We start from the raw sequence: 27,701 nt of genomic DNA, 5'->3' as shown, positions 1-27,701 counted from the left end.
TGAGTCAGTGGAAGGAACTGCTGAAGTCCCAAGCAGTTCTTTTTTAAAGAACCCACACATGGACTCACGTACTCAGACTCACTCCCTCTGAGCTCCAGCACCAGGGTAGCAGCTTGAAAGGCACCAATGACATACAGAGAGAAACTGAATTGTCTGACATCAAGGCAAGCAGAGGCCATTGTCCCTTTTCTAAACCCTATCTGCACAGAGCTGGCAAACTAGTGCCATATCTGAGTAAGTGCAAGAAATTAGAAATCTATTTGAAGAAATAATGAAAGGAAACTTTCCTAATTTGGTGAAGGAAATAGACATAGAAGTCCAGAAAGCACAGAGAGTCCCAAACAAGATGGATGCAAAGAGGCCCACTCCAAGACACATCATAATTAAAATGGCAAAGGTTAAAAATAAGGAGAGAATCTTAAAAGCAACGAGAGAAAAGCAGTTAGTTACCTACAAGGGAGTTCCCATAAGACTGTCAGCTGTTTCTCAAAAGAAACTTTGCAGGCTGGAAGGGACTGGCAAGAAATATTCAAAGTCTTGAAAAGCGGGGACCTACATCCAAGATTAGCCCTGGCTGGTTTAGCTCAGTGGATTGAGCGTCGGCCTGCGAGCTAAGTGTCGCTGGTTCGATCTTCCAGTCAGGGTACATCAGAGAAGGAAAACTCTGACTCCAAAAAACCTCCGCTGCCTTGCGGCATACCTCTTCAGGGGAAAGGCTAAGGGAGTAAACCCCGACAGAAAATCCGGAGCCGGAGTCCCTAAGGCGGTTTGACGTTGTAGTCAACACCGGCAACTCCTGCGGCGCACCTGAACCCAAGCTGTATTGACTCCGTCTTTCCCTTGGATCCTTCAGCTGCGAAGAGAGGGGGGGTCTGCTGCATGGGCAACAGCGGACCCTCCATATTACCCTGCCCAGGCTCTGTAGCTTCAGCGTCATCGCAAGATGTCGATTCAACACGGGAGGAGACAGATACTACCATGTCACTCCCGAGTCGGACTGCACAGCCATTCTCGGCGGTGCAGATAGACTCTTAAGAAGCTACACCATCGTCTCTCGAGACGGACGGCTGCCGACGACGACGACATCCAAGATTGCTCTACCCTACAAAGCTACCATTTAGAATCAAAGGGCAGATAAAGAACTTCCCAGATAAGAAAAAGCTAAAGAAGTTCATCATCACCAAACCATTATTATATGAAATGTTAATGGGGCTTATTAAGAAGAGAAGAGCAAAACTATGAACGATAAAATGGCAAAAAATATAACTCTATCAACAACTGAGTCTAAAAAGCAAGCTTAGCAAACAAGAAGAACAGAGTCAGAATCATGGATATGGAGAACATTTTGTTGGTTGCCAGATGGGAAGGGGTGTGGGGGAATGGGTGAAGAGGTGACGGGATTAAGAAGTACAAATAGATAGTTACAGAATAGCCATGGGATATAAAGCACAGTATAGGTAATGGAGTAGCCAAAGAACTTACACATATGACCCATGGACATGAACAATGTTGTGGAGATTGCCTGAGAGAATGCGGGGTGCTGGTTAGAGGGGGGTATATAAGGAAAAATCAGGACAACTATAATAGCATAATCAGTAAAATATAATTTTTAAAACATCACAAATATTTGTGTTTTTTAGACAAAATATAAGGTCATGTTACTGCCATGCACCTTGTATATTTCACTTAATGCTTTTAACTAGGACATATTTACTCATATATTTTATTTTTTTTAACAGCTACAAAATGTGTCATAATTTGGCTATCCCATAATTTATTTAAGGAATACTGCTATTAACTAATATTTGGGTTCTTTTCAGTTTTTTGCAATTAAAAGAGTGCTCTAATGAACATCTTTTTCCACATTTTTGTGTACTTGTGTAAGTTATTTCTGTAGGATTAATTCTTAAACATAGATTGCTAGCTCAAAGGGTATCACACATTTAAATTTTAATAGGTACAGCTAAGTTGTTCTCTTAAAAGGCTTACTTATACTCCCACCAGTATCATGTAAGATACGGTTGCTGACACATGGCATTATTAATCTTTTCAGCCTTTGCCAATCTGATAAGGAAAAAGTAGTACCCTATTGTTGTTTAACTTGCATTTCTCCATTTATCAGCTAGGTTGGACATATTACATGTATATTCTTTGGCCCTTTATGTTTTTTCTGTAAGTTTGCCTATTTTTTTCTGTTGGGCTGTTCATCATTTTCTTTTTGGCTTATACATCTTCTGGATTGTCTTGATCACCTTATTTTTTCTGGGGCTTAGGAGCCAAGTGAGAAGAAGGTACCCCTGGACATGTCATTGTTCCTCAAGCTCCAGAAGCGAGTCATGGAGCTGGAGCAGGAGAAGCAGTTGATGCAGGATGAGCTGGACCGCAAGGAGGAGCAGGTGCTCCGCAGCAAGGCAAAGGTGCGCAGTGCTGTCCTACCCCAGGGCGGCGGGCACACCCAGCACTGAGGCTGGGGCTTTATGTGCAGTTCTGCAGTCTCTTCTCAATGGGAACTCAGCCCAGGAGTACTTTAACTAAGTAGGATTTGGTTCAAGTAGCGAGGGCTAACCTCTCCTCACTGTTTTCTGCAGATCAAGGAAATATTCCGAGTAAAAATGTAACAATTAAAATGTAACTACTTATTTATAAAGTTTTTAACTTGTATTTCCCTAGGAAGAAGAACGACCACAAATTAGAGGTGCGGAAGTGGAATATGAGTCACTCAAGGTAATGGGAAGTTTGTGCCCAAGGCTTTGAATGTCTTGTTTTTGCAAGAGGCCTGCTGAGAGCCTCTCTTTTTCTCAAAGAACATCTTTCAGGGCACCTGAGACCCTAGCTTAAGACTTATTCAGGCATTACTTCTAGCCTTGTGTTGTTTCCTTTTATGGATTCTAATCGTACAAGATGAAGTTCAATCTAAACAGAAACACGATCAGTAGCTGCCATTTGAGACTGTAGAAGGTAATAAAGGACGTGGATTCTAGTATCAGACTGCCTGGGTTCAAATGCTAGATCCACCACTACATGGCTGTGTGCAAGTTATGTATCCTTTCCGTGCCTTGCTTTTCTCATCTGTAAAATGGGGATAATGGGGATACTTATCTTATAGGACTGTCGTGGGGATTATATGAACTAATCCATGTAACCTGCTTAGAATAATGCCTAGCACTATATTTAATCGTACCCAACAAATGTTGGCTGCTATTACTATCATCATCATTTTTAAATATAGGCATTTTACATATCATTTCTAAATCTTACAGCAGTCCTGCAAATCAGTATTTTAGTTCTCATTTTACTGATAAGAAAATCGGGGCCAAGAGATATAAGTAACTTCCCTAGGATCACCCCACTGTAAACCAACAGAAACAGGATTTGAACATTGGTATATCTGACTCCAAACCCCATGCTCTAATCACCAAATCCCACTGAAACTATGTGTTTGTAGAGAAAGATAGCTAGGTATTAGTTTGCAGAATAGAAACATACTCTTAACTTATGTAAAAAAAAAAAAAAAAAACGGAGAAGGGGGATGAAGGTGAAAATTGTGTCTTCTTAATGATTAAAGGCAGTGTCTAATTAGATAGTTATAAGCTGCCACTCTGTGTCCCAGAGCAGTTGAATGAGGGAAGAGACACTGGATTAGGAACAGTAGTTCCTGAAATACAAAACATCTTGGGTAACATAGGAGTTGAAGTTTGGGGGGGTGGGGGAAGAGTTCATTCCTTGATACAGAGCAGGTTGTGCCCACCCCCAACCCTAGCCTCTTCGTCTGGTTTTCAGAATCAGAGTCTTCTGATCCCTGCAACATCTGAGCTCGCAGGCTCAGTTCTCAAAACACCTCCAAATTCAAAAGTTTTCTAGGTTATTAATTAATTTATTGGTCTTAAATTTATTTTTCTCATATATTTTATGCTTATGTCAATTTTTTACTATTTTCTACTTTTGACAATTATAGTCTAGACTAGCTGAAAAACTATGGTAAGATTTATGATTAAAACCAAAGCTAATAGTTACAAAAGCCACAAAGTAGCATTATGTATATTTGAGAATTCCTTGAGTGTCTCTAAACTATCCTGAAGGGATTTTTTTCTTTTTTAATAATACTATTTCAAATCTAGTCCTGATGTATTATTTCCTAACTCTGTGATTTGGTACATAATTTAGGCACGTTAATAGGCCCCTATCCTCTGTCGATTTGCTACTTCTCACTGTCCAGAACTGATTACTTCTTCCTCTTCAGCCTGCACAGCATCTTGATATGGAGAGTGTCTGTCCTCTACCCTACCCAAACCCACAATTCTTTTTTTTTTTAATTGTTGACACTATTATAGATGGCTCCCATTTTCCCTACCTTTGCCCACCTTCACCAGACCCCCACCTCCCCCTCTCCTGGCCTTCACCACACTGTTGTCTCTGTCAATGGGCTATGCATATATGTTCTTTGGCTAATCTCTTTATCTTCTTTCATCAAACCCCCACACACACAGACACACAACCTCCCCTCTGAGATCTGTCATTCTGTTTCATGTATCCATGCAAATTCACAATTCTTTTGTCAGCTTCTTCCCCTGAAGAGAGTTAGGATTTTTCAACTGATATTTAATAAACACTTGACAAATAATACCTGTATTTATAGTTTGAAAGATTTTTCCTACGCCTTATTAAATCATTTCACAACTTCTGAGATAAGATTTTGATTTTATTTTTTAATTTATTTTTAATTTTTTTAGAGAGAAGGGAACGGAGGGAGTAAGAGAGGGAGAGAAACATCAATTGACTGCCTTTAGTACATGCCCCATCCGGGGACTGAACCTGCAGTCCAGGCATGTGCCCTGACTGGGAATCAAACCAGCAACCTTTCATTTTGCGGGATGATGCCCAACCAACTGAGGCACACTGGTCAGGAGTTTTTTTTGTTTTTTTTTTTTTTTTTTTTGTTGTTTTTGTTTTTTTTAAATTAGTATTCTGAGGCTTAGTTAGAACAAACAATTAAGAGATATACTATCAGGTGGTAGATTGATCTTTAATCCAGGTCTCCAGACTAAGGAAACTTTCTAGACATCCTAGGTTCCTATCATCACTTGTTTGAAAACATAATTTTTACAGAAATATATGGTATTTACTTTTAAAATACCCTAAAGAACCCCTTTACTCTTTCTAATTACAACAGGAATAAATCTCTTGCTCCTTCAGTGAATAGCATTTATATTTGTGAAAGGAGAAAAGGGTGGCAGCAAATGGCCACCTCTGGTATTCTTTCTTTCGTTGCCTTTTGCATTCTTTATCATGAAGACCAAATCATGCATGGATCATATAAGACAAGAATCCAATGGGGTGGGGTGGGAGGGGATGGGACAGGACAGGTCAGAGGAATAGGGGTAGGAATCTGATCTCTAGTTCTTCTCACTCTGCCTGCCTCACACAAAAATGGACAAATCAAGACATCTCTGTAGTATGTTAAAAATGAAGCCTGGACCACAAAGTTCCCAAGTATTAGCTTGAGTGTTTTTCAAAATGTTGTCCCTCAGCCAGTAGCATCAACATCAGCTGGTAATTTGTTGGAAATGCAAATTTGTGGGCCTCCCACAAACCAATGGAATCAGAAGCTGTGGGGATAGGGCCCAACAACCTGTCCTCCAGGTGATCCTGATGCACAGTGGAGTTTGGGAAACACTGCATCAGTGTAGGTGTCAAATTAAAGACAGTGCTGTTTTCTGTTGCAGGAATGAGCAATGCAAATCTGATTACCAGTTGGTGGGAGACTGGGAATAGGAAGGAGCTTTTTTTTTTTCACATAAGAATGGATTAATTCATGAAAGAAGGGGTTATTTATCCTTAAGCTAGAAAAAAAATACTAAATAGTTTTACTATAACATGTTGAAAGGTCTAATATGGCGCTATAAACTCAAGTTTGCCTCTCTGAAAAAAACAATAAAATATTTTATCTTTATACCAAGACACCTCATGTCCACTATCATAAGGCCTTATCTCATGTGTTAAATAAGACACCATCATGCTTTTAATCATTTTTTTTATTTAAAAATTTTTAAACTAGTTTGTATTCAATATTATTTTGTATTAGTTTCACATATAACCATGGTGCTTTTAAATGACTGTCTACTTCACTGTTTCTCAACTGGCATTCTGTGACATTTGTGTTTTAGTGCCAGTAAATACAGTTTAATGTCAGAACTCTATTCTGGGTTCCCATTGCCATTGTTTGAGCAGAATGTTCAGAGAGCAGGGCCAACTTGTGGCATAAGGATGGCTGGTAGTAGGTGCAAGTATGGAGGGGTAAAGGATGTGTCTGTCCATCTGATGGCTGAAGGAGAATGTGGCCCATCCTTTCTGCCCACCTCTCAAAGCTTCTCCCAGCAACTTCACAAGCATGTCACACAGGAGAGAAGTGTGAAAAAAATATTAACTTGTTGTCATCAAAACCCTAAAGGGAATTTTATTAGTTTAAGTGAAGTGGTAATTTTTTAAAATTAGATGTTAAAAGCCTAAGGCTTCAGGGGTCTTTCCATTCTGTTTTACAAAGAAAATAGAAGGATGCTATTCTTATTTCAGGGATCTACTCATTTGAACTATTCATTGGAAATGACCTCACTAGCTGGACCCTCATAGCTGCCCTTATATTTATAGCTGCCCTTATATTTACTTACCCACAAACAAAATCTGGGCTTCCTAGAACTGGGCTAAACTTACCCCTTGGAACTTGGCAATCTGCGCAGGCCTGGGAACACACCCTGGGCAGGCCTGGAATAAATTTGACTCTGGAGTTTGGGTTGGTGAAGCTAAACTACCATTTACCTTGCTCAATTCTACTTGATGTCAGACTTCCTTAATTGGCAGAGCAGAGCTCCCAGTAGAACCAGGGAAGCCACTCACCTATGGTAGCTCTGACCATCTTTCCCAGCAGAATTCTTCTGCCCTCTCACAGGAGAATGAGCATTCCAATGTAAAGTTCAGGATGACAGTGATGAACTATTCTTTGTCTCTTCACACAGCGTCAAGAACTAGAATCAGAAAACAAAAAACTGAAAAATGAGCTAAATGAGTTACGCAAGGCCCTTAGTGAAAAAGGTGCCCCAGAGGTGACTGCTCCAGGTGCACCAGCGTACCGTGTCCTCATGGAGCAGCTGACCTCTGTGAGTGAGGAGCTTGACGTCCGCAAGGAAGAAGTCCTCATCTTGAGGTCTCAGCTCGTGAGCCAGAAAGAGGCCATCCAACCCAAGGTAAGCACAAGCAAGTGGCTAAAGAGTGTTTGAATACTGGCCTCTGTTTCTTTCTGTCCATTCCCTCCATTATATAATGAAGCGAACACTTAGGAGCATTTTTACTCTAAACAAGGATATTATCATTTTTTTGAAAAAAACTCAATGTTGTTTTAAAACTGCCACAAAGGTCAATTAGAGTGAGCAAAGAGCAAGTGAAATACCAAATGGTTTTCAGAGTCTCATCTCTCATTCATGAGCACAGGACTTTAAAATTAATTTTTGTAGTATTTGGCCACTCTCAATTTTGATCAAAAATAAAATGTTATTAATAATGTACAAAAATTTATAAATTGTCTTGCTGTGGGAAGACTTTAGTACAACTTTAAAATAAGTTGTTGAAGATAGCCTGTTAAACTGGAAAGGGAACATGAAAAGATTAGAAATGAGATCAGTGAGGAGAAGTTACCTAGAGATAATTTCTGCTTACTTCAGCGAGTTCTGTTTAATAGGGGGAGCTGTCCCAACAGGGAGGGGCTGTGTTTAGTGATTCAACAAAAAGGACCACACTAGAGGATATAGATGGCCCTTGAAGTCCTTCCCTGCCCTCAGTATTTTGAGACCTAGCACTGCCATGTGCTTATCAGAAATGGGCCTTTTTGTCATTTGTCATCAGACAAAAATGACAGCAGCTTGTCCTCTCCTAGGAAGAACACCCATGAGGCTACTGAGACCTTTAAAATACCCCAGGGCTGTTCGTCCCACTCAGTTTCCTGTCATAGACTCGTCATTTCACAACTTCTTTGTAGGACACCCAGTGAGCAAGGTGGTGATTCAGCCCAGCCAGGTCTAGTTTATCCACTGCACCTCCACAAGCATTCTGGGAGGCTTTACTTCAATAAATGATCTATCAGGGCATTGCTATAACTCTCATAGACCTGGGAAATGTCACTCATGTATATTAACAGAGGGGTCATTTTCTCACATACTCAGAAATTCTTTACAATTAGAAAGAAAATGCTAAAAGAATTTCAAGAACTTATTCCTAAGAATTAAGACATAAATATATATTAATATCCATCTCATGTCAGTTCCATGAATATAAATTTATTCGGTTAGTTTTATAAGAAACGATTCATGGGTTTTTTTGGTTTTTTTTGTTTTTACAGTTTATTTGTTAGGATGGGGATTCAATGATATAATTTATTTATGGAACTAAGGGTTTATTTTTCTCTTTTTTTGTGCTTGCTGACTTGTGATTTTCAGGATGACAAGGTAATTATAAAATTTTTAGTAAATACTATTTAATCCTAATTTTAGTTTACAAATGTTCTCCAATGTATGCAATTGATGCTTTCTGGCCACCAAGTCTATTTTGATATTTACAAATTGATTTCCTATTTCAACCACTTCTTATTTTGGAAGTCAGTGGGAAAATATGGATGTAGTAGTCTGCCTTCTAATTCACGGTCAGTCCTGTGACTCACTGGGGTAGTTATGGTAGCCCATCCACAAGTAGGGGAGGGAAGCCCTTAACTTGGAGCACACTTAAAAGCACAGGCTCCAATGTTCTCACATTTACCACCTTTGGGTTTGTTGGCCAAGGATGAAGAGAAGCCTGAGTTGCTGAGCACACCTGGAAACAGTGGGATTTTCCTAGAGAGTGCAGCCTTTCAGGACTCCTGGTTGGGATAGACAAACTGAGCAGTGAGTGAGTCAGGAACTTCCCGATGTTGGCAGTCTAAGTCAGACCCATGCCCAAGCCACCACTTAGCTAAGATAGGCCAGATAGGGGAAGGACTGGCTACTTACTATCAGGACAGCAACATACAAAGAAGTCTATCTTTCCTTTGCATCAGTTAGTTAGATCAAGTTACCTAATTTACTAAAAGTTCAAAACCACATCCTGTAGATAGGTCCTCAGATATCAGAGAATATATGTAGTATTATAGAACCTGGACCTTTGAGAGTTATTGTTTAAAACTCAAAAATCTGAATGTGGTCCTTTATGGAATAGAAACATTTTATGCCTCTCAGGGAAAGAGAAAAAAGAAATTTTCTATGAAATATGTACTGAAATATTTATAAAAATAGCCAAAGAAATGTTGTATGTGGTGTTTATGGGAAAGTATTTAAAAATCAATAACATATAAGCTTTTGTTAATAGCATTTATTGTAGTTGGTCTTCTCCAAGGATATTCACAAAAGAACAGCATTAGGAGAAAAGTGGGATTTTTGAAAAAGAAGATGTTTCTTATAAACACTAAAATTCAAAAGCAAGTATTTTTAGGCCTCTAGTTGGCATTAAAGTTATCTTGGAACTAGTTTCTAAGATGCTAGTCTTTGAAGTGTATTCTTTTAACACCACTTCATTGTGTGATCTGGCTGTATAGCAAACACTGACTGAAGGATCAGGCATATACTACTTAGACAAATAGAATGGCCCCTTGGGTTCTAGAGTGTATTCTTTTTTAGAGACTATAGAACAGTGGTTCTTATTGTCTATTTTTGCCCTGGTTTAAGAGAGATACAGAGTAGCTGAGTAGAAGCAGAATTTTAAAATTCCAGTGGCTATCAGGCAGATTAGACCAAAAAGGGAAAATTAAAAAGGAAGTAAAAATGTTAGCAGAAAAGTTACTTTTATACAAAATCATTAGTAATTCTGACCTGTCAGATATTTATTTCAAAAAGCTATGTACCATGTAATACTGTAACAGAGTAAAAAGAATTGAATAACAACAGAAGGTAGATAGTTATAAGGAGCTAAGTTCTTCCCACTTATATATGTGTACAGATGCATGCTGAAGTATATATCTGAATGCCACCTTTTCTGTACTGAGTTTTTCATGGAAGAATGAACTTTATATTAAACTCTTAAGTGTTTTATTAGGGCATTTGTTTTATTATAACGATCAAAAGGAAGTAGGATGAACAGCTTTGTCCATTTCATTAAATACTCAGTGTTCTTTCCTGATTTTTGTTCTAATTTGTTTATGTATTTTGAAGAATTTACATATTTTAAATATATGAAACCTATTATGTATAAAGTATATAGTATATACAGCATTAGAACAATAACAAGGCAAGAACACCAAGAAACTATATAATGGACTGTATATATATATATATTTTTTAACAACCAACATACAGATGCACACACACACACAATGTAAAACAGCCCATCAGTTATTTTATTTACTGGGCTTTGGTATTCCAGAATCTCACTATGTTCATAGCACAGTGTTAAGGATTCTCCAGAGGACTAAAAGTTCCTCTTTTTCTTGACTGCCTATGCCCCACTGTCCTCTGTACTTCTGTAGTCCGGAGCTGATGCTCTGGAGGGGCAGAGTTGTGCTGGAACGCAGAAACACATAAATATGTTGTATGTGGTCCAAAGCTTTTGAGTTGATTCTTTATGTGGAAATGTGTCATTTCCCCCTTCAGAATACCATGACAGATTCCACAATACTTTTGGAAGATGTACAGAAAATGAAAGATAAAGGTGAAATAGCACAAGCATACATTGGTTTGAAAGAAACAAACAGGTAAGTTGATCCTGTTTTTATTCCATTTTGGTTTTATCATATTGATCTTTAGTCTTCAAGCCTCTTGTACAGTAAGTCAAAATCCACTCAGCTATTCAATTTCCAGGCATGTACTGCATGTTTATTTCATGCCAGGACCTTTGCCACACATTGGGAATATTAGGAGTTCACACGGTAGATATATTCAGAGAGTTTATAGACTGTTGGGGAGATAGCCAAGAGAATTTGGATTTTACTCCAATAACAGTGGAAGCTGATGAAAGATGTTAGGTAGGAAAATGATATAATGAAATTTGAATTTTAGGAAGTTAACCCTGGCATTTATGTTAGAGACTAGATTGTAGTGGAACAAGATTGAAGGCATAAAGACCAGTTAGGAGGCTATGACTGTAATTAAGTGACAGATTATGGTGACTTTGACTTGTTTGGTGGCAGTTGGGATTGAGAGAAATGGGACGCTTTGAAAGATACAGAAGGTGAGGTCAGTAAGCCTTGTGTTTCACTGGATGTGTCAGTGAGGAGTCGTGAAGGTGAAGGGTGACTCTGAAGTATCTGCTGGCATGCTTGTTTGGATGTGGTGCTGCCACTTTGTGATCCTGGGTCTGGGGTGTAGGTAAGTATGGGGTGGAGATGATTGGTAGACTTACAGTTATTGAATTTAAGGATCTAGGAAGACATCTAAGGAGAGAAATCCATTAGGCATTTGAAAATATAGATCTAAAGTGGGAGGGACATGTGGGCTGAAATATAAATGTTGGAGTCATGAGCATATAATAATACAGTTGAGATCATGCAAAAAGATGAACTCTTCAGGGAGAGATGGTAGTGAAAAGTAAAAGAGCATGCCCTGGAATTTGTCTTATGTAAATATCATGACAACAACAGAAGTCGAGGAGGGGGGCTGAGAACCTGGGCTCTGGCATCAGGTAGCCCTGAGCTCCACTGCTTTTCAGCTGTGCAACCTCCACAGGTACCTTACTTCTCAGCCTCCATGTCTTTCTCTGCAATGTGGCAAACAACAGATATTGGTTACTGGGAGAACTAAATGAAATAATATATGTAGAATATAGAACAAAACTGATACTTAGCAAACACTCAAAAATATTATTTTAAGTCCCTAGAGAGAAAAACCTATAAGCTTGATTACTTATTAACTATATATACTTTTAATAAAATGTGTCACATCATAAATATAAGAGCAGTTTCCCCAGGTCTTAAAATTAATTTTGACACAAAGAAAAAAGTCCTTTTAAAAGTTTGTCATAAAAGCTGAGAATTTTGGATATTTATGTTACTCCTGTAAGAGTTTTTAAAACTAGGAAATCAGATTTTGTTAAGATGAATCAAGTTCCTACCTGTAAGACTTTAAACTTCATTCTGAAATGGATCGTGAAGGTTGCCACACAAAGGCAGTAGCTTTCATTCTCTGTGTGTGTGACTGTTGTGGTTAGTCTCTAACAGAATAAGTGGCACATATTAAGGTCACTCTACTAGCTGAATAAAATGTTAAAAACATAACCTCTTTATCATCTTTTGAATCATTTCTTATTTTGCAGGCAAAATTAGCTGTAGATCCTTGATTATTTTATTTTCTACCCATTTACATGTTACAAATTTTTTTAATTAACCAAAAATAGCTTTTGTGATAATGTCTTGAAGTCATCTGTAATTAACAAAAACAATATATTGACAATAAAATATAGAAATATCATGTGATACTGTTGATCATCATCATCTCATCCCCATCCTGTATTCCTTTGTGTTTTGCATTGTTGTTCCTTTTGCATGGAAGATCATCTGCTATGGATTTCCATGAGCTGAATGAGGATGGAGAGCTGTGGCTGGTTTATGAAGGGTTAAAACAAGCCAACAGGTTATATTTGTCTCCTCAAAAGGGAATGTTATTAATTTGTTGTTTTTCTTACTAACAGTGGCCTCCTGACTTTAAATTCTATATTTCTTGTACATTAATTGTCTTCCTAGGTAAATTTCAGTAAAACTTAGAGCATTCAGTTAAATATCTTCCTAAAAACCCTCTCTACTAAGGGATGCTATTAAAGCTGAAATAGATTGATGATGAATATAAGAGTTACTGCCCATTAGTGAAAGATGCTATCTAGCATTCCCTTCAGACACCAAAATGTGTGACTATCTCACTAGGATTTGGAAGAAAACCAAAACCTTTCAACTAGAGCTCACACTATTATGGAGAAGAGCTTAACACCTATTACTTAGTGGTTTCTTGTTTGGGATAATGATCAGGCTAAAGGATATATGTGCCTATGGCGATGTGGCTGCATTCTTATTTATTATTGGGATGACCAAAAAGTCCATTTAGTTTTTTCCATAAAATAAAAGACACATTTTTCGTTTTCACCAATAACTTTATTGATTTGACTATTCTGAGTATGTTGGCTTTCTCCTTCTATTGATTTCTAGTGGGTAGAGGCCAAGGGTGATGCTGAGCATCTTCCAGTGCATAGTAAGACAGCCCCACAGCAAGGAATTATTTGGCCAAAATGTCAGTAGTACCACGAAACTTTGCACACCAGTCACAGCCATTGTATGGAAAAAACTAAACAAACTTTTTGGTCAACCCAATATTATTATGCTGCCTAATAGCAGTAGTAAATACATATTTTGGCATTTTTTGTGGTTACCGTGAAGTTCAAATTTGTGATACAGCAAATCAGGAGGGTTTCCTGCATTACTGCAGTTCAAAATAATTACCCAGACTAAACATGTTAAATATGTTTAGGGGAAGGCAAATAAAATTGAAATAGCAACATCTTTCTAACACAGACACTCTTCTGCTCTAGTGATATTTGTATCTTAAAAATCTCATAAAAATAACCATTTTACTAATTACGTTTTTTTGAAGATTTTATTTATTTATTTTTAGAGAGAGGGGAAGGGAGGGAGAACAAGAGAGACAAAAACATCAATGTGTGGTTGCCACTCACACACCCACAACTGCGGACCTGGCCCACAAGCCAGGCATGTGCCTTGACTGGGAATTGAACCTACTACCCTTTGGTTTGCAGGCTGGCACTCAATCCACTGAGCCATACCAGCCAGGATAGTAATTAAGTTTTAACAGGTTGCTTGCAATGGCATTAATAAATTTTGCCCAGCAGTTGGTAACCAAGGGGATTAGAGTAAAAGGACATCTTTTCCTTCTTCGTGCTATTTAATCTCTAACTATAGCTGTGTTTTGTGTTTAGAAAAGGCGTGAATGTAGAAGTAGGGGTGAGGCATGCAAGGAAATAGGAGCATGCTGTTTCTCTCTGCTATTCTCACTGCCAATGCCGTGGTCTACTTACAGGCACAGTCGACTTGTATGTTTGTGTTCAGAGAAGCAGTAATCCACTTTGTTGGTCCTGTTAATATTTATGTTCTAAAACCATGTCTTGTTAGGATTCTGTTACTGATATGGAAGTTTATGGGGAGAAAGAAGATGACAAATTTAAAATAGTTGTATGTGAAATTTCAGAACTACTTGTCTAGATTTGGATAAAATTGTATATATTTCAGAGGAGCAGTCCAGCCTTTCTGTTCTTCACAAATAAGAGTAGAAAGTAAAAAAACGGGACCGTGGTTGCACCCTCTGCCTGATATTGGAAATGCTGGAATTCTTAAAGGCATATTTAATTAAATCAGGAGTTTGTAATCTTGTTCTATAGTGCAATTATTTTGTGGCAAAGGTACTGTCTTTGCCAACTTAAATGCTAGTTTGTAAATATAGTCAGCCAAATTAAAGTGATATCTTTTAATTGATTATTTTATTCACCATTCCAGTGAACCTCTCAAAAGAGCTAAAATGCTCCTACTCCTCAAGGCCTTTGAGAACTTTACATTTCTAGCAGGGTCCACAATTCAGAAAGACACAAATGTGAGCATTCGTGTCCTTTTCTGGTCTGTTAGTTTCCTGACTGTAGTCAAGTCAGAGGTTATGCAGTTGATTGAGTCCCTGCTTTTCCTGCCCTTGCAAGTGAGCATGAAGCCTTGCCCTCACCAGGCAGGTACTCGTGTGTCATCTCCCTTTCCTACCTGTGTGGCTTTCCACAGGCTGCTGGAATCCCAGCTCCAGTCTCAGAAGAGGAGTCACGAGAATGAGGCCGAAGCCCTCCGCGGGGAGATCCAGAGCCTGAAGGAAGAGAACAACCGACAGCAGCAGCTGCTGGCCCAGAACCTGCAGCTGCCCCCCGAGGCCCGCATCGAGGCCAGCCTGCAGCACGAGATCACCCGGCTGACCAATGAAAACCTGGTAAGGACGGGGGCCTGGCGTGCACACTCTTCTGTAGGTAGCACCGGGCTCTGCAGGATGCTCCTAGTTCTTGTTGGGAAAACTCACTGCCCCACACTTGTTACCCTCTTACTCGGCAGGGACAGTGAGGAAAATAGGTCTCTGTTGGCAGAAGTGAAAAAGGCACGCCTGCAGGTTGTGTTTCTCCCAGAAGGCTCTCTCAGACCTGACTTGGAGGGTCTGAAAAGTATCACCCAACTGTATGCTAGGCTTTTGATATCCATTTTTCTATATAAAATCTATACTGTAATATCAGCCTGGTTTTGAGAAAAGTTATTCAGGACTGGTAGTGTTTTGTCTTTTTTGTTTGTTTGTTTGTTTTGTTTTAATTCAGGGTTTTAATGATCTGTAATAAATAGTTTGGATTTTTTCTACTGATTTAATGATCTGAATTATTCTTCCATGACTCTTTAGTGATCATTTTACATTACAAATAGTTTTCTAGTGTCATCTATTTAACTATCTTTTATATTAATCAGAAGCAAACCCAAAGGTGTCCTTTTCGCAGCCTCTCTGTCCCTGCGAGGGCAGGAGGACAACGTGCCATGGGAGGCCCCACTGTGGGAATGGGAGAGAAGGCTGAGGGCAGTGTGTGGACTCTTTCCAAAGTGACTGAACTATCAGTGATTTGTGGGAGAAAATCTTTTGAATCATAAACTATATTGAAATGTCTATTACTCAAGTATGTTGGTGCTTACATTTAACTAACAATGCTTAAACGCCTAAGAATTGATATACTAAATAACATAATAATGATTGATCAGTGTATAAATTTTCTGCTAATAAATGATTGTCTTCAAATACAAGGTGAAACCGTGAAATAAAGATGCTTCTGGGTGGCAGATTCCCAGAATTTTTCACCAAGTTGATTAAGCATTTCCTTTGCAACCTTGTCTGTAGTATTAATTTTCTTGGTAATTTTCCATAGCTAATACAAAAATAAACTAAACCTCAAAATTCTAAGCTGGTGGTCTAATGAATGAGGCTGTCTGAGATTTAGGAAAACCCTCTGTAGGTCAGCTGCTCCTTATGCCTCATTGACTGCTAATTCGGGAGAGTGGACTCAGATACAGGGAATGGTGCACTTTTTCAAAATTGTTTTAGGTTCTCAATCTTAATTGTGCATTTCTTTAGGAAACACTTGAACAGAATATTAAAGCAGCTGTGAACCTAGGCTTAGTTCTTGGAAACACTGCCCTGCCTATTCCACTCTCCCACCCACCCCCCAAAACAAGCACAGAGATGGTTTTCTTCCTCCTCTAGCGACATCCTTCTCAGGCCTCCCCAATGCTGCCTTTCAGGGAAGGAAGGCTCACAGCTTCTTGCCAGCCTTCTCACCTTCAATCTAGAGAGTGCGGGTATTGCCATTATCCCCACTTCCATTTTATTTACATTCCCTACTCTTGCGCAGCTGCCAGCAGCAAAAAAGTGCAGCAACCAGTGAGAAGGTCTGAGGAGTGAAATTATAACAGAGCAGCCCTGTCTGGGGATCATGGGCCACCACTTTGTTTACCTGCAAAATGATAACATCCAGGCTGTAGCCTGTTTCCTCTAGGCCTGTGAAAATATGTGTGTATATGTATAAAATTGGAATTATCTGTACTATAAAGATCAGAGGGCAATGGCAGGTGGCAAATCAAAGCCTTTTGAGTATATACTGTTTCATTAAGTCTTAAAATATTTTAAAATTTATTTTGCTGAGAGGTAGCATTCCCCTCAAAGACACAGAGAAAAACAAATATCCATTGTGCCTGTTTTTTCAGTATTTTGAGGAATTATATGCAGATGACCCTAAGAAGTATCAGTCCTATCGGATTTCACTTTACAAACGGATGATTGTATGTAAAATCAGAGTGCTTTTCTGTTGTCCTCTTCGCTCCTTCTAGCTCTCTGTAACTGAGGGGCTCCCTGCTCCTCCCCAGGAAGTCTCCAAACACTTTTCATGAACCTGTTTCTCCCTACAGCTGTCTTTCAGCCAGTGGTGTCACCTCTGTCAGTGTCGTTCGTCCATTGTCATGTTAGGTTTGTTATTAACACTAGGCTTGCAGCGTGATGGAAGTCAAAAGTCAAAGCCCCTACCTAAGTTCAACTGTCCTTAAAAATTTCCACAAAACTGTTTATGCATTCATCAAAATTTATTTTGCCTCTACCCCATTAAAAGAAAACATTCCACTGGAATAGCAGTACATTCACTAGCGTTTAATTGTTTTGCCTACGTGGAGTCTACTGGAGAAGACTCCACGGTGAGCCTGCCGTCCATCACGCTGTAAAGGATTTTACTGCATTGTATATTTTAACATTCGGCTTTTATCGTAGCTGCGTTTCCCATGCTAGCCAGTTTTAGCCAGGTGGTGGCTCCACCGATGAGCTTTTCTGGAGCTTTTATGTGAAACTAACCATACTGTTTCTGTGATTTTGTGTCTGCTTTCTTGTGCATTTTAGAGGACCTATTTTGATCTTTCTGTTTTATTTTTCATTTTGATCTTTAGGATTTGATGGAACAACTTGAAAAACAAGATAAGACTGTACGGAAACTGAAAAAACAACTGAAAGTATTTGCCAAAAAAATTGGTGAACTAGAAGGTATTTCAAACATGTTTTATGATAATTTCTGAATCTTGGTTTTGTATTGCTGTACAAGTGGCCTAAAGGTTTGCATGTGAATATCGGGGATGATAAGAAAAAATGACTTTCAGCAAGCCTAGTGTCTGTGGACTGGATACTTTCATTGCAAGATGGGGGGAATTGTTCTTTTCATTGTAGTAAAAATTTACAAAGCAAGAGAATCCATTCCACAAACATCAACGACTATCTCCCATACATCAGGCACTGTGCTAGGCAGTATTGCATAGAGCATAAGAGCATGGATTCTGGAGCCAAGTCTACTGGGTCCTAATCATAGCCTTCTACTATTAGTCATCTGATACTGAGCAAGTTACTGAACCTCTCAATGCCTCGGTTTTCCCACCTGTTAAATGAGAATGAAAATGGTGTACCTGACATGGTTTGTAAAGATTAAATGAGTTAATATATGTAATGCATTAGTATAGTTCCTGACACATAGTAGCTGCTATATACAACATAGTTATTATTACTGTTATTCTTAGTATTAGGGATACTAAGATGAGTAAGAGAAAGTATATCTTCAGAGAACTTAACCATCTAATGCAGATATAAAAAAGGAAATAAGGAAAAATGAATTCTGATTATAAAGAAGTAAGATTTATAAAAACATCTAATGATTTATATATGATGATGATGGGAAAACACCTTAAGAATTAATTAAATATCGGTTGTTGTTAGATACAAATGAATCTCATCATGTGCACTAGTATGTTTATTCCTTCAGTAAGTATTTATCTAGGTGCCAGGAATATAGCACTGAGCAGGACTAAAGCCACATCCTAAACTTATTCCCATAGCACTCTCATTGTTCAAGAGATTTCGGGACCCTCTTTGGCACTGCCTTCAAATCTATGCAAACTATTATCATTTTGACCAAAAATGAAATTGTGAAGTCTGACTGCCAATCCATTCTCTCAGTGCTACTCTGAAGAATTTTTACCTGGTTCAAAGAGTGAAGAGTCTCCGACACTGGGAATGTTCACAATAATTACCATGATTCACTCTGTGTGGTTCACATTCCCCAACATGCCAGGCTTATCATAACTGTTTCTTCTGTTTGGTCTTCCTACTTCTCTTGGTAAAATTCTGCTCATCCTTTGAAATCAGAGTCATGTGTTACATGCTCAAGAACATCCTTTTCTGATCACCCAGAGGGACCTTATGGTTCCACCCTCTATGTATCACAATTTGACTCCCATCTTTTATGGCTTTTCATTATCATATTTTTAGCAGCTTTTCTGTTTGAATTATTGGCATCTTCAATGGACTGTGAGCTTCCTGAGCATGGGACCATCTTTTTTTTTAAGTATATTTTATTGATTATGCTATTACTGTTGTCCCAATGTATTTTCTTTTGCCACCCTCAGCCCAGTACCCTGTTTCCCTCCAGCAACACCTCCCCCACCCTGGCTTAGTTCATGTCCATGGGTCATGCATGTAAGTTATTTGGCTTCGCCCTTTCCTATACTATTCTTAACATCCCCCTGTCTATTTTGTTCCTACTAATTATGGTTTTTGTTTTTTTTTTTTGTCTATTTAGGCTTTTGTTTTTTTGTGTTTTTTTTTTAATGTGTTTTATTGATTACAGTGTTACATTTGTTCCAATTTCCCTTCCCTCTGCTCCCCTCCACCTGGTGGCCCCCCTCCCTCCCCTTGTCCCCCCCTATTAGTCCATGTCCATTGGTTGTGCATATAGTTCTTCTCAACCTCTCTCTGTCTATTCCATTCCCTCCTACTATGCTTCTTAATTTCTATACCATCTCCCTCCCTCTCCCCCTTCCCCTTCCCTGCTGACCTCCCCCCAATATGCTCCCCATACCTATAGTTCTTTTTCCACTCTCATTGCCTATTTAGTTTGCCTTTGTTTCAATTCCCTAGCTTCTGTTGTTGTTTCTTGTGATGCAGTTTTCATTTTACTGTTCATAGTTTTGATCCTCCTTTTTCTAAACCAGTCCTTTTAACATCTCATATAACAGTGGTTTGGATCTAATGAACTCTTTCAGTTTTATTTTGTCCTGGAAACGCTTTCTCTGCCCTTCTATTCTGAATGACAGCTTCACTGGATAAAGTATTCGTGGTTGTAGGTTTTGGGTTTTCATTACTTTAAATATTTCTTGCCAGTCCCTTCTTGCCTGCAGGGTCTCCCTTGAGAAGTCAGCTGATAGTCTAATTGGGACCCCTTTGTACATGATTCTTTTCTTCTCCCCTGCTGCTTTTAAGATTCTCTCTTTATCTTTAACTTTTGACATTTTGATTATAATGTGTCTTGGACTGGTTCTCCCTGGGTCCAGTTGTTTTGGAACTCTCTGTGCTTCCTGGACCTGTAAGTCTATTTCCTTCCCCAAGTTTGGGAAGTTCTGCTTTATTATATTTTCACTTAATTTTTCAATTTTTAGTTCTTCTTCTTCGCCCTCTGGCAATCCGATAATCCGTATGTTCGATCTCTTATAGCTATCCCAGAGGTTTCTGATCCTCTCATCATTTTCCTTGCTTCTCATTTCCTCTCTCTGCACTGGTTGACTGTTTGTTCCTTCTCTATGTTCTGGTTTGTTGATTTGAACTCTGGATCTTATTTCCTGACCATCTGTCTCGTATGTGGTTTTGTTCCTTTCAGTATGAGTGTTTTTCGATTCTTTCTCATCTTTTTCCAGATCTTTTGTTAATTCTGTAAGCCACCTGATAACAATGGCCCTGAACTGAGCCTCTGACAGGTTTCTTATTTGTTCATCTGTCAGGTTCTCCATCTGTTGCCTGGTGAGCTGTGCCACCGGGATTTCTATAGTTGTCTGCCTCATTTTGACAGATGCGTTTTGTTTTCTTGGGCCGGCTATAGGGGGCAGTGCCTGTGTACTCGTCACAACCCAGCGACCGGCGGCGATCCGCAACCTTTTTCGCCGCGCTGTGGCCTTTTGTGGTCACTACCCAGCAACCGGCGGCGGACCAGTAACCTTTTTCGCCGCGCTGTGGAGCTTTGTGTGGGGGCGGGGGTCCAAGATGGATTCCTGCAGTTATTCCGCTAGGAGACCGGGATCCGTCCTCCTGCCCTCTGGGCCTCACTGTTCGGGGCGATGTGGTGGCTGCTTTTCCCAGCGTTGGGGTCGCAAGCTGCCAGGGTTCGACTGCAGCTGGGATTGCTCTCCCTGCCGCTGTCCCTGGTGCTACCGCGAACAGTACCGCCCCCTTTCGCTCTTCTTACCTGCCCAAAGGGCGCCGCTGGTTTATAACTTCATATGTTGGGCTTCCGTGTAGATTTATTTTCTGGAATTTCTAGTTATCTTTTGTTTTGAAGTAGTTGTATTCCTCTCTAGTTGTAGAGGGAGACTGAGCGTGTCCGTCTAAGCCTCCATCTTGGCCGGAAGTCCTCCAATTATGCTTTTTGATCCCTGCACCATTTCCTCATTTCTCCCCTTCCTCCTCCCAGCTGATAACCCTCCAAATGATCTCCATACCTATGATTCTGTTCCTGTTCTGGTTGCTTGCTTTGTTTTTGTTTTTATTTGTTGGTAGTTGTGTTTGTTGCCTTTTTAATGTTCATAGTTTTGATCTTCTTTTCTTAAATAACTCCCTTTTAACATTTCATGTAATGATGACTTGGTGATGATGAACTTTTTTAGCTTTACCTTGTCTGGGAAGCACTTTATCTGCCCTTCCATTCTAAATGATAACTTTGCTGAGTAGAGTAATCTTCATTGTAGGTCTTTGCTTTTTGTCACTTTGAATACTTCTTGCCCTCAAAGATTCTTTAGAAAAATCAGCTGATAATCTTATGGGAAATCCTTCATAGGTAACTCTCTGCTTTCCTTTTGCTGCTTTTAAGATTCTCTCTTTATCTTTAACCTTTAGCATTTTAATTATGATGTGTCTTGGTGTGGTCCTCTTTGGGTCCAACTTGTTTGGGGCTCTCTGTGCTTCCTGGACTTGTGCGTCTATTTCTTTTGCTAAATTAGGGAAGTTTTCATTATTTTTTCAAGTAAGTTTTCAATTTTTTGCTTTTCTTCTTTTCCTTTTGGTACCACTATGATTCGGATATTGGTACATTTAAAGTTGTTCCAGGGGTTTTTAATCCTATCCTCATTTTTTCAATTCTTGTTTCTTCTTTCTGTTCCAGGTGAAAGTTTATCTCTTCCTTTTTTTACAAATCTTTAATCTGAATCCCAGCTTTCTTCCCATCACTGTTGGTTCCCTGTATATTTTTCTTTATTTCTCTTTGTATAACCTTCACATCGTCCTTTATTTTGTGGCCGTACTCTATCATTTCTCCGAGCATTCCAATCAGCAGTATTTTGAACTCTGCATCTGATAGGTTGGCTATCTCCATTGGGTTTAGTTCTTTTTCTGGGGTTTTGTTATATTCTTTCATTTGGGCCATATTTCTTTGCCCCCTCAATTTGGCAGCCTCCCTGTGTTTGTGTGTATTGGGTAGAGCTGCTTTGACTCTGTATCTTGGTAGTCTGGTCTAATGTAGTAGGTGTCCCATAGGGTCCAGTGGCACAGCCTCCCCTGCCATCCAACCTGGGCACTCAAGGTGTATCCTTCATGTGTACTTAGTACACCCTCCTCTTGTAGTTGAGCCTTGGCTGCTGTTGGCAGACCAATGAGAGGAATTTACCTAGGCCAGTCAGCTGCAAAGACTAGCTGTGACCACTGACCACCAACTGCTGCCCTCTGTGGAGGATCAGCTGTGCAGGGTCAGGGTGGTGGTGCTCTGATATGGTCTATAGCTGTCCACTGGGTGCACTAGCCCTGGGATTTCCCAGGTGGTGCAAGCCAAGGTCAGCCCCCACCTGTGTTCTCCCTGGGGCCACCCTGCCTGAGCAATAAAGCAATCAGATGGATTCTACTCGTGCTGGATTTGCAGATTCCCTGGGGATGGCAAGCTCTGAATCTAGTCTGGTTGCTGCTAGTGCCAGGCCTGGAGCACACTGAGGCCAGTTGTTGCTTGTTTGACAGGATTTAGGAGGTTGTGAAACATGGGTGAAGACCAGCCATTCATATGCAAAAGCAGCTTGGGTGGGCCCATACATTGGGTAGGGCAGAGGCTCTGAGAATCTCCAAGGCAGGTCAAACAGTGTTAGCCAGGTTGATGGAGTCTCAGATATGGCACCAGCTTGCCTGCACTGTGTGGGGAGGGTTTAGAAAGGACAATGGCCTCTGCTCACCTTGATGCCAGATACTTCAGTTTCTCCCTTTATGCTACTGGTACCTTTCAAGCTGCTACCCTGGTGCTGGAGCTCAGAGAGGGTGAGTCTGAGTAGGTGAGTCCATGTGTGGGCTCTTTAAGAGGAACTGCTTGGGGCTCTAGCAGTTTCTTCCACTAACTCAATCCCTGCAGGTTTTTGCAGTCAGAAGTTATGGGACTTATCTTCCTGGTAATTGAAACCTGGGCTGGGGGGCCTGATGTGGGGCTGGGACTCCTTGCTCTTGAGATATCCCTCCCCAATTTTTATACACCACACGTGGGTGAGAGCGACCAGCCCATTCTGGGTCTGCATCCCCCTACCCATCTCAATGGATGTGGTTTCTTTAATTCCGTAGCTGTCAGACTTCCATTCAACTTGATGTCTGATGATTCTGGCTGATGGTTGTTCTTTATTTTAGTTGTAATTTTGATGTGATTGTGCGAGGAGGCAAGCCATATCTGCCTACACTGCCATCTCGACCGTATCTGGGACCACCTTTTATTGCCCCTTTTTTCAGAGCACCTAGCACAGTAGCTGAGCTGTTATAATCATTCCATAGATGGCAACATGGATGTTTACTTTGAAGAGTATAATACTCCCTTGGATATACAAATGCTGAAAGATATATTAAGAAAACAGATTACCGTACTTGCTGTCATATTTTATACATAATCCTTTAGCGTTATGTGATTCAGATGTTACATATCTGAATCATGTTTTGAACCTCCAGTCACACACACGGGCTAAAATTTCTATTGGCAAACTTTAAAAACCTTTACTCAGAGAACTTTTCTGCACTTAACTCTGCACTAATTACATCATGATATGATAATTAGATGGTAGAGTATTTGCTTGAAAGAAACTGATTTCAAGGGTATCAGTTTGTGAGAGTATTATTTAAAACTCCTTCCTAATGGTTTCACTTGTTATTTTAAGTGTTTACTCAGCTTTAATTGAAGAGATAGATTGGGATATTTCAAGACGTTAGCAATTTTAAGCCATAATCAGAAATGAACTTGTCTGTTAAAATAGCTGTCTATCCTGCCAGCTATTTTCTTAAATGTGTAAGTAGCATTTGAGAAGGCAAATCCTAGATTAAGCATAAAGCATATTATAATATTCCTAAGAAAAGCTGAGTTAAATGATACATGTCTAAAGAATAAAATGAAATCAATTTATGTGACCTGGCCAGTTGCTGAGAGCAGTATCCCCCACCTCCCAAAACTAGAGAATCAAAGTGACAAGACTCTCTCAGCACTTTGCCTGTCTCCTTATTCCCTATTACACAGAAAATACTGGCAACATCTAAAAATCTTTGTATATTTTTAAAAATATGTATTATAATATACCTAAGTTCTTCCAGATGAAAATAGCAAGATTCTTACCTCCTACTATGGGATACACTTAATCACAGAGATTGTTTTAGAAGCCAATGAAAACTTTTTAAAACGCCAACATATATTATTTTAGCAGAAATTACATAGCTAAATGGAGAATGTTTCAAAATTTGATCTGCTTTGGGTTATATTTTAATCCAGGAGTGGGTGTCCCAACTCGATTTTCATGGAGTCAAGGAATTTGGAACTTAAAGAATTCTAGAAATAAGTTAATCATTTTATGGGAGAAAAACACCGAGGCCCAGAAACCCTAAGTGGCTTCCAAGGTCTCAGCCAGTTAGTGGCCAAACTAGGACGAGAACTCAAGCCTTCTGAGGACCACTGACTTCTCTTCTTTGTGTCATATTTTCCAATGGAATCCCTATAGGAATTTATTTGACTGTCTCAGTTAAACCTGAGATCAAGATCTTCCTGGTACCAAAGTGAGGAAAAATAAGTTTAAAAAGACTTCTAATGTCCTTTCCTTTTTCAGGACAAAAAGGCTTAGAAATAGTTTTCCCTCAAGAATAGAGAATCTATGAAATAGAAATAGGGTTCATTTCAGGTCTTTCTAGAAGGAGCTCAGTATTAGATGGAGCATTGGACTGAATGACCCCAAGGTCTCTCACATCTTTGAAAACTGGGGTGTTGTCCTGGCTTCTCGCTTTCAGACTATATTTACCTGTTGGCGTTTTATTTTAATCAGAATTATATTGAACTAACAACTATATTTTATCTGAGTTTTTGTAAAGACTCAAATCTCTAGGGAGAATTCAAAGGCAGAGAGCCCTGGCTGGTGTGGCTCAGTGGATCAAGCACCAGCCTGCTAACTTAAAGGTCACCAGTTTGATTCCCAGTCAGGGCACTTGCCTGGGTTGCAGGACAGGTCCCCAGTTAGGGGCCATGAGAGGCAGCCAATGGACATATCTTGCACACATCGATGTTTCTCTCCTTCTCTTTCTCCTTTCCCCTCTCTCTAAAAATAAATAAAATCTTTTTTTTTAAAGGCAGAAAAATTTTAATAGAAATATGGCAAATTTTAACTTGGGCATTTTTATACAGAAACAAAAATACCTTGGTTAGACATTTTGCAAAAGCAAAGTGGAGTGTATTTTTAAAACATGAAAGCTCTTAGTACAAATATTCACCATATTTCATAAATTCTGAGGTAAACAATTTTTGGTATTTTAACATCTCTGAAATCAGGATATGTCTTACAACTGTTGATGGGTTATAGCTTAGTTGGCAGTGTTTCCCTTCTTTAATGTTATATAAAATAATGTTATTCTATAATCAGTGGCCCCACAGGTATAATAAAATCAGTAGGTTTAAAGCTTTCCCTTGACATCATATGGAGTCCAAATACATTTATTGATAAACTTAACATGCTGAATCTAATTCCTCTCAGTTTCTCCTCTTAGGATTATTTCTGTGGCTGAAAACAACTAGTACTATACATAGCAAGGGTGTCCTTATTTTGTATTTTGAATGCAGCATATACGTAAACTGTGAAGGCCATTTAGTGTGGATTTCAAAATCCTGATGCTGTTGTGTTTAAACTGACTCCAGAAATAATTTCTATAAAACTGAACAGTCTGACTCTTCTATCTCTTGGACACATACAGTTTACAATTAGCCCTGTGGCTTCCAGGTGGCATCATGCATCTGAAGTCCTGGATGCCATAGCCCTGATTTGTCCAATCACAGATGATCACTCCTTAAACACCACAGTGTTGATGGACGGTGGTGATCTTCAGCCCTGACAGTCGTGGTGTGTGAGGCTGCAGCACGGGCAGGAGCTGGTGTTCTCTCTGAGACGCTCTTCCTATGGAAGTGGCTTCTGAGAACTAACACAGGAATTGCCCAAAGCATGACTGACACCTTATGGAGTCAGCAACATTAAACTTTCCAATACATCTGATTGCATTTGTTCAATGAGTCTCTGAACTCAAAATGAATGGACACTTAAATATATTTCTTAACTGCCCTCTTCCTAAGATAAAATGACCTGCTTACTAGCATGTGTCTCCACAAACACCAATGCAATTCCTAACTCCTATGTTCCTGTACCTTCTCTTGCATTTCCTATTCAACACTCAATTTTGAGATGATATTGGAGACTTTTTTGAATCCTTAGCATAGTTCTTCTCCAGCAGCTGCTGGTGACAGTGGTGACCACTTTTAACATCTGGAAGACTGTTAACAGTTGCAACATGCAACATCATGGTAGGACTTTCAGCACTATACTAAAAACAAACAAAAAAACCTGAATGATATTTTGGAAATCACATTAAATGGAAGTGGTTTTATCTGCTCATGATTTCTTTGGGAATGAGGGACAGCAGGTGAAAGTTAAGTCTTTGCCTTGGGAAGCTTCTGTGAAAAATAATACATTTCACGTCAACTGGTGTGAAAAAACCCTGTCATGCCAGCTTTCTCAATGTGGTCTGAACTGATTGCAATGATACATGTCAAGTAAATGTTCTTTTTCTTTAATGACTAGATTCACAGAGCTAAATGTGAGGGGGAACTTTCTACACTCTTTCTTCCTCTTTGTAGAATTATGTTTTTCCTTCTGTGATTTAATGTCTAAATATCTTTAACCATTTATGATTGATAATGATTCATTAACCAAGAAGTTAAACCACTTCCTTTGGGGACATTTAATCTTATTACTGAGTAAATTTATTATTTAAAAAATGCTTTTGAATCAAGTAAGGTTCTCTGATGTTGATAGTAGCCAAGCATTGGTGGCTCTGTGATATTACCATATAATTTTGCCACCTACAGCCAATTTTAGCAGAAAAAGTATTTAAAGAGGGGATAATTAAGTGGCAAATATGGCATGTTTCTATTATTATAGAATTTATCATTTAAAATTATAGGAACATGGAACCTTCTCATAGTTTCTACCTGGAAAACATTTTCTTCTCCTTTTTGTTTTCTTACAAAGTGGGCCAGATGGAGAACATATCCCCAGGACAGATCATTGACGAACCCATCCGTCCAGTCAACATTCCCAGGAAAGAAAAGGATTTCCAAGGAATGCTGGAGTACAAGAAGGAGGATGAACAAAAACTTGTTAAGAATCTGATTTTGGGCAAGTATTTTCTTTTTCTTTTTTCTATTCTCTTTTTCTTAAACAACAGACATTTATTTCTCCCAGTTTTGGAGGCTAGGAAGCCCAAGATCCAGGTGTCAATCAGTTTGGTTTCCAGTGAGACCTCTCTTGCTGGCTTGTGAACAGCCCTCTTCTGGCTGTGTCCAATGATAAACAAGAGAGAAAAAAGGAGGGAGGGAGAGAGAGAGGGCAAGTATTTTCTGCCTGGGATAAAGGTTCTTTCTGGTACACGTGTCAGTGGTGGGAGAGACTAGTCACTAATTTTTGAAATCTGCAACACCACCTTCTGTCGTCATCATTACATCCTCTGCATTACAGTGCTGCAGAAGCG

The 27,701-nt window shown here is 39.4% G+C and overlaps 1 protein-coding gene across 1 annotated transcript in view; it reads left to right on the top strand.

Moving 5' to 3' along the window:
- MYO5A (myosin VA) overlaps window positions 1–27,701 on the top strand; it is a 183,129-nt gene that overhangs the window by 138,507 nt on the left and 16,921 nt on the right. Inside the window, exons 26-34 of the mRNA XM_090270613.1 lie at window positions 2,274–2,417; window positions 2,671–2,724; window positions 7,011–7,238; window positions 10,662–10,762; window positions 12,555–12,635; window positions 14,831–15,029; window positions 16,832–16,906; window positions 17,558–17,651; window positions 27,203–27,349. Of these exons, the coding sequence (XP_090126739.1) occupies window positions 2,274–2,417; window positions 2,671–2,724; window positions 7,011–7,238; window positions 10,662–10,762; window positions 12,555–12,635; window positions 14,831–15,029; window positions 16,832–16,906; window positions 17,558–17,651; window positions 27,203–27,349 (1,123 nt within the window). The remainder of the gene's footprint in view (window positions 1–2,273; window positions 2,418–2,670; window positions 2,725–7,010; window positions 7,239–10,661; window positions 10,763–12,554; window positions 12,636–14,830; window positions 15,030–16,831; window positions 16,907–17,557; window positions 17,652–27,202; window positions 27,350–27,701) is intronic.

This window comes from Furipterus horrens, unplaced genomic scaffold, assembly GCF_987537825.1.
Source record: "Furipterus horrens unplaced genomic scaffold, mFurHor1.1.pri manual_scaffold_3, whole genome shotgun sequence".
In the NCBI taxonomy this organism is placed as follows: domain Eukaryota; kingdom Metazoa; phylum Chordata; class Mammalia; order Chiroptera; family Furipteridae; genus Furipterus; species Furipterus horrens.
Note: the sequence above shows the minus strand (reverse complement) of the source record. Positions and strands in the feature narration are given on the sequence as shown.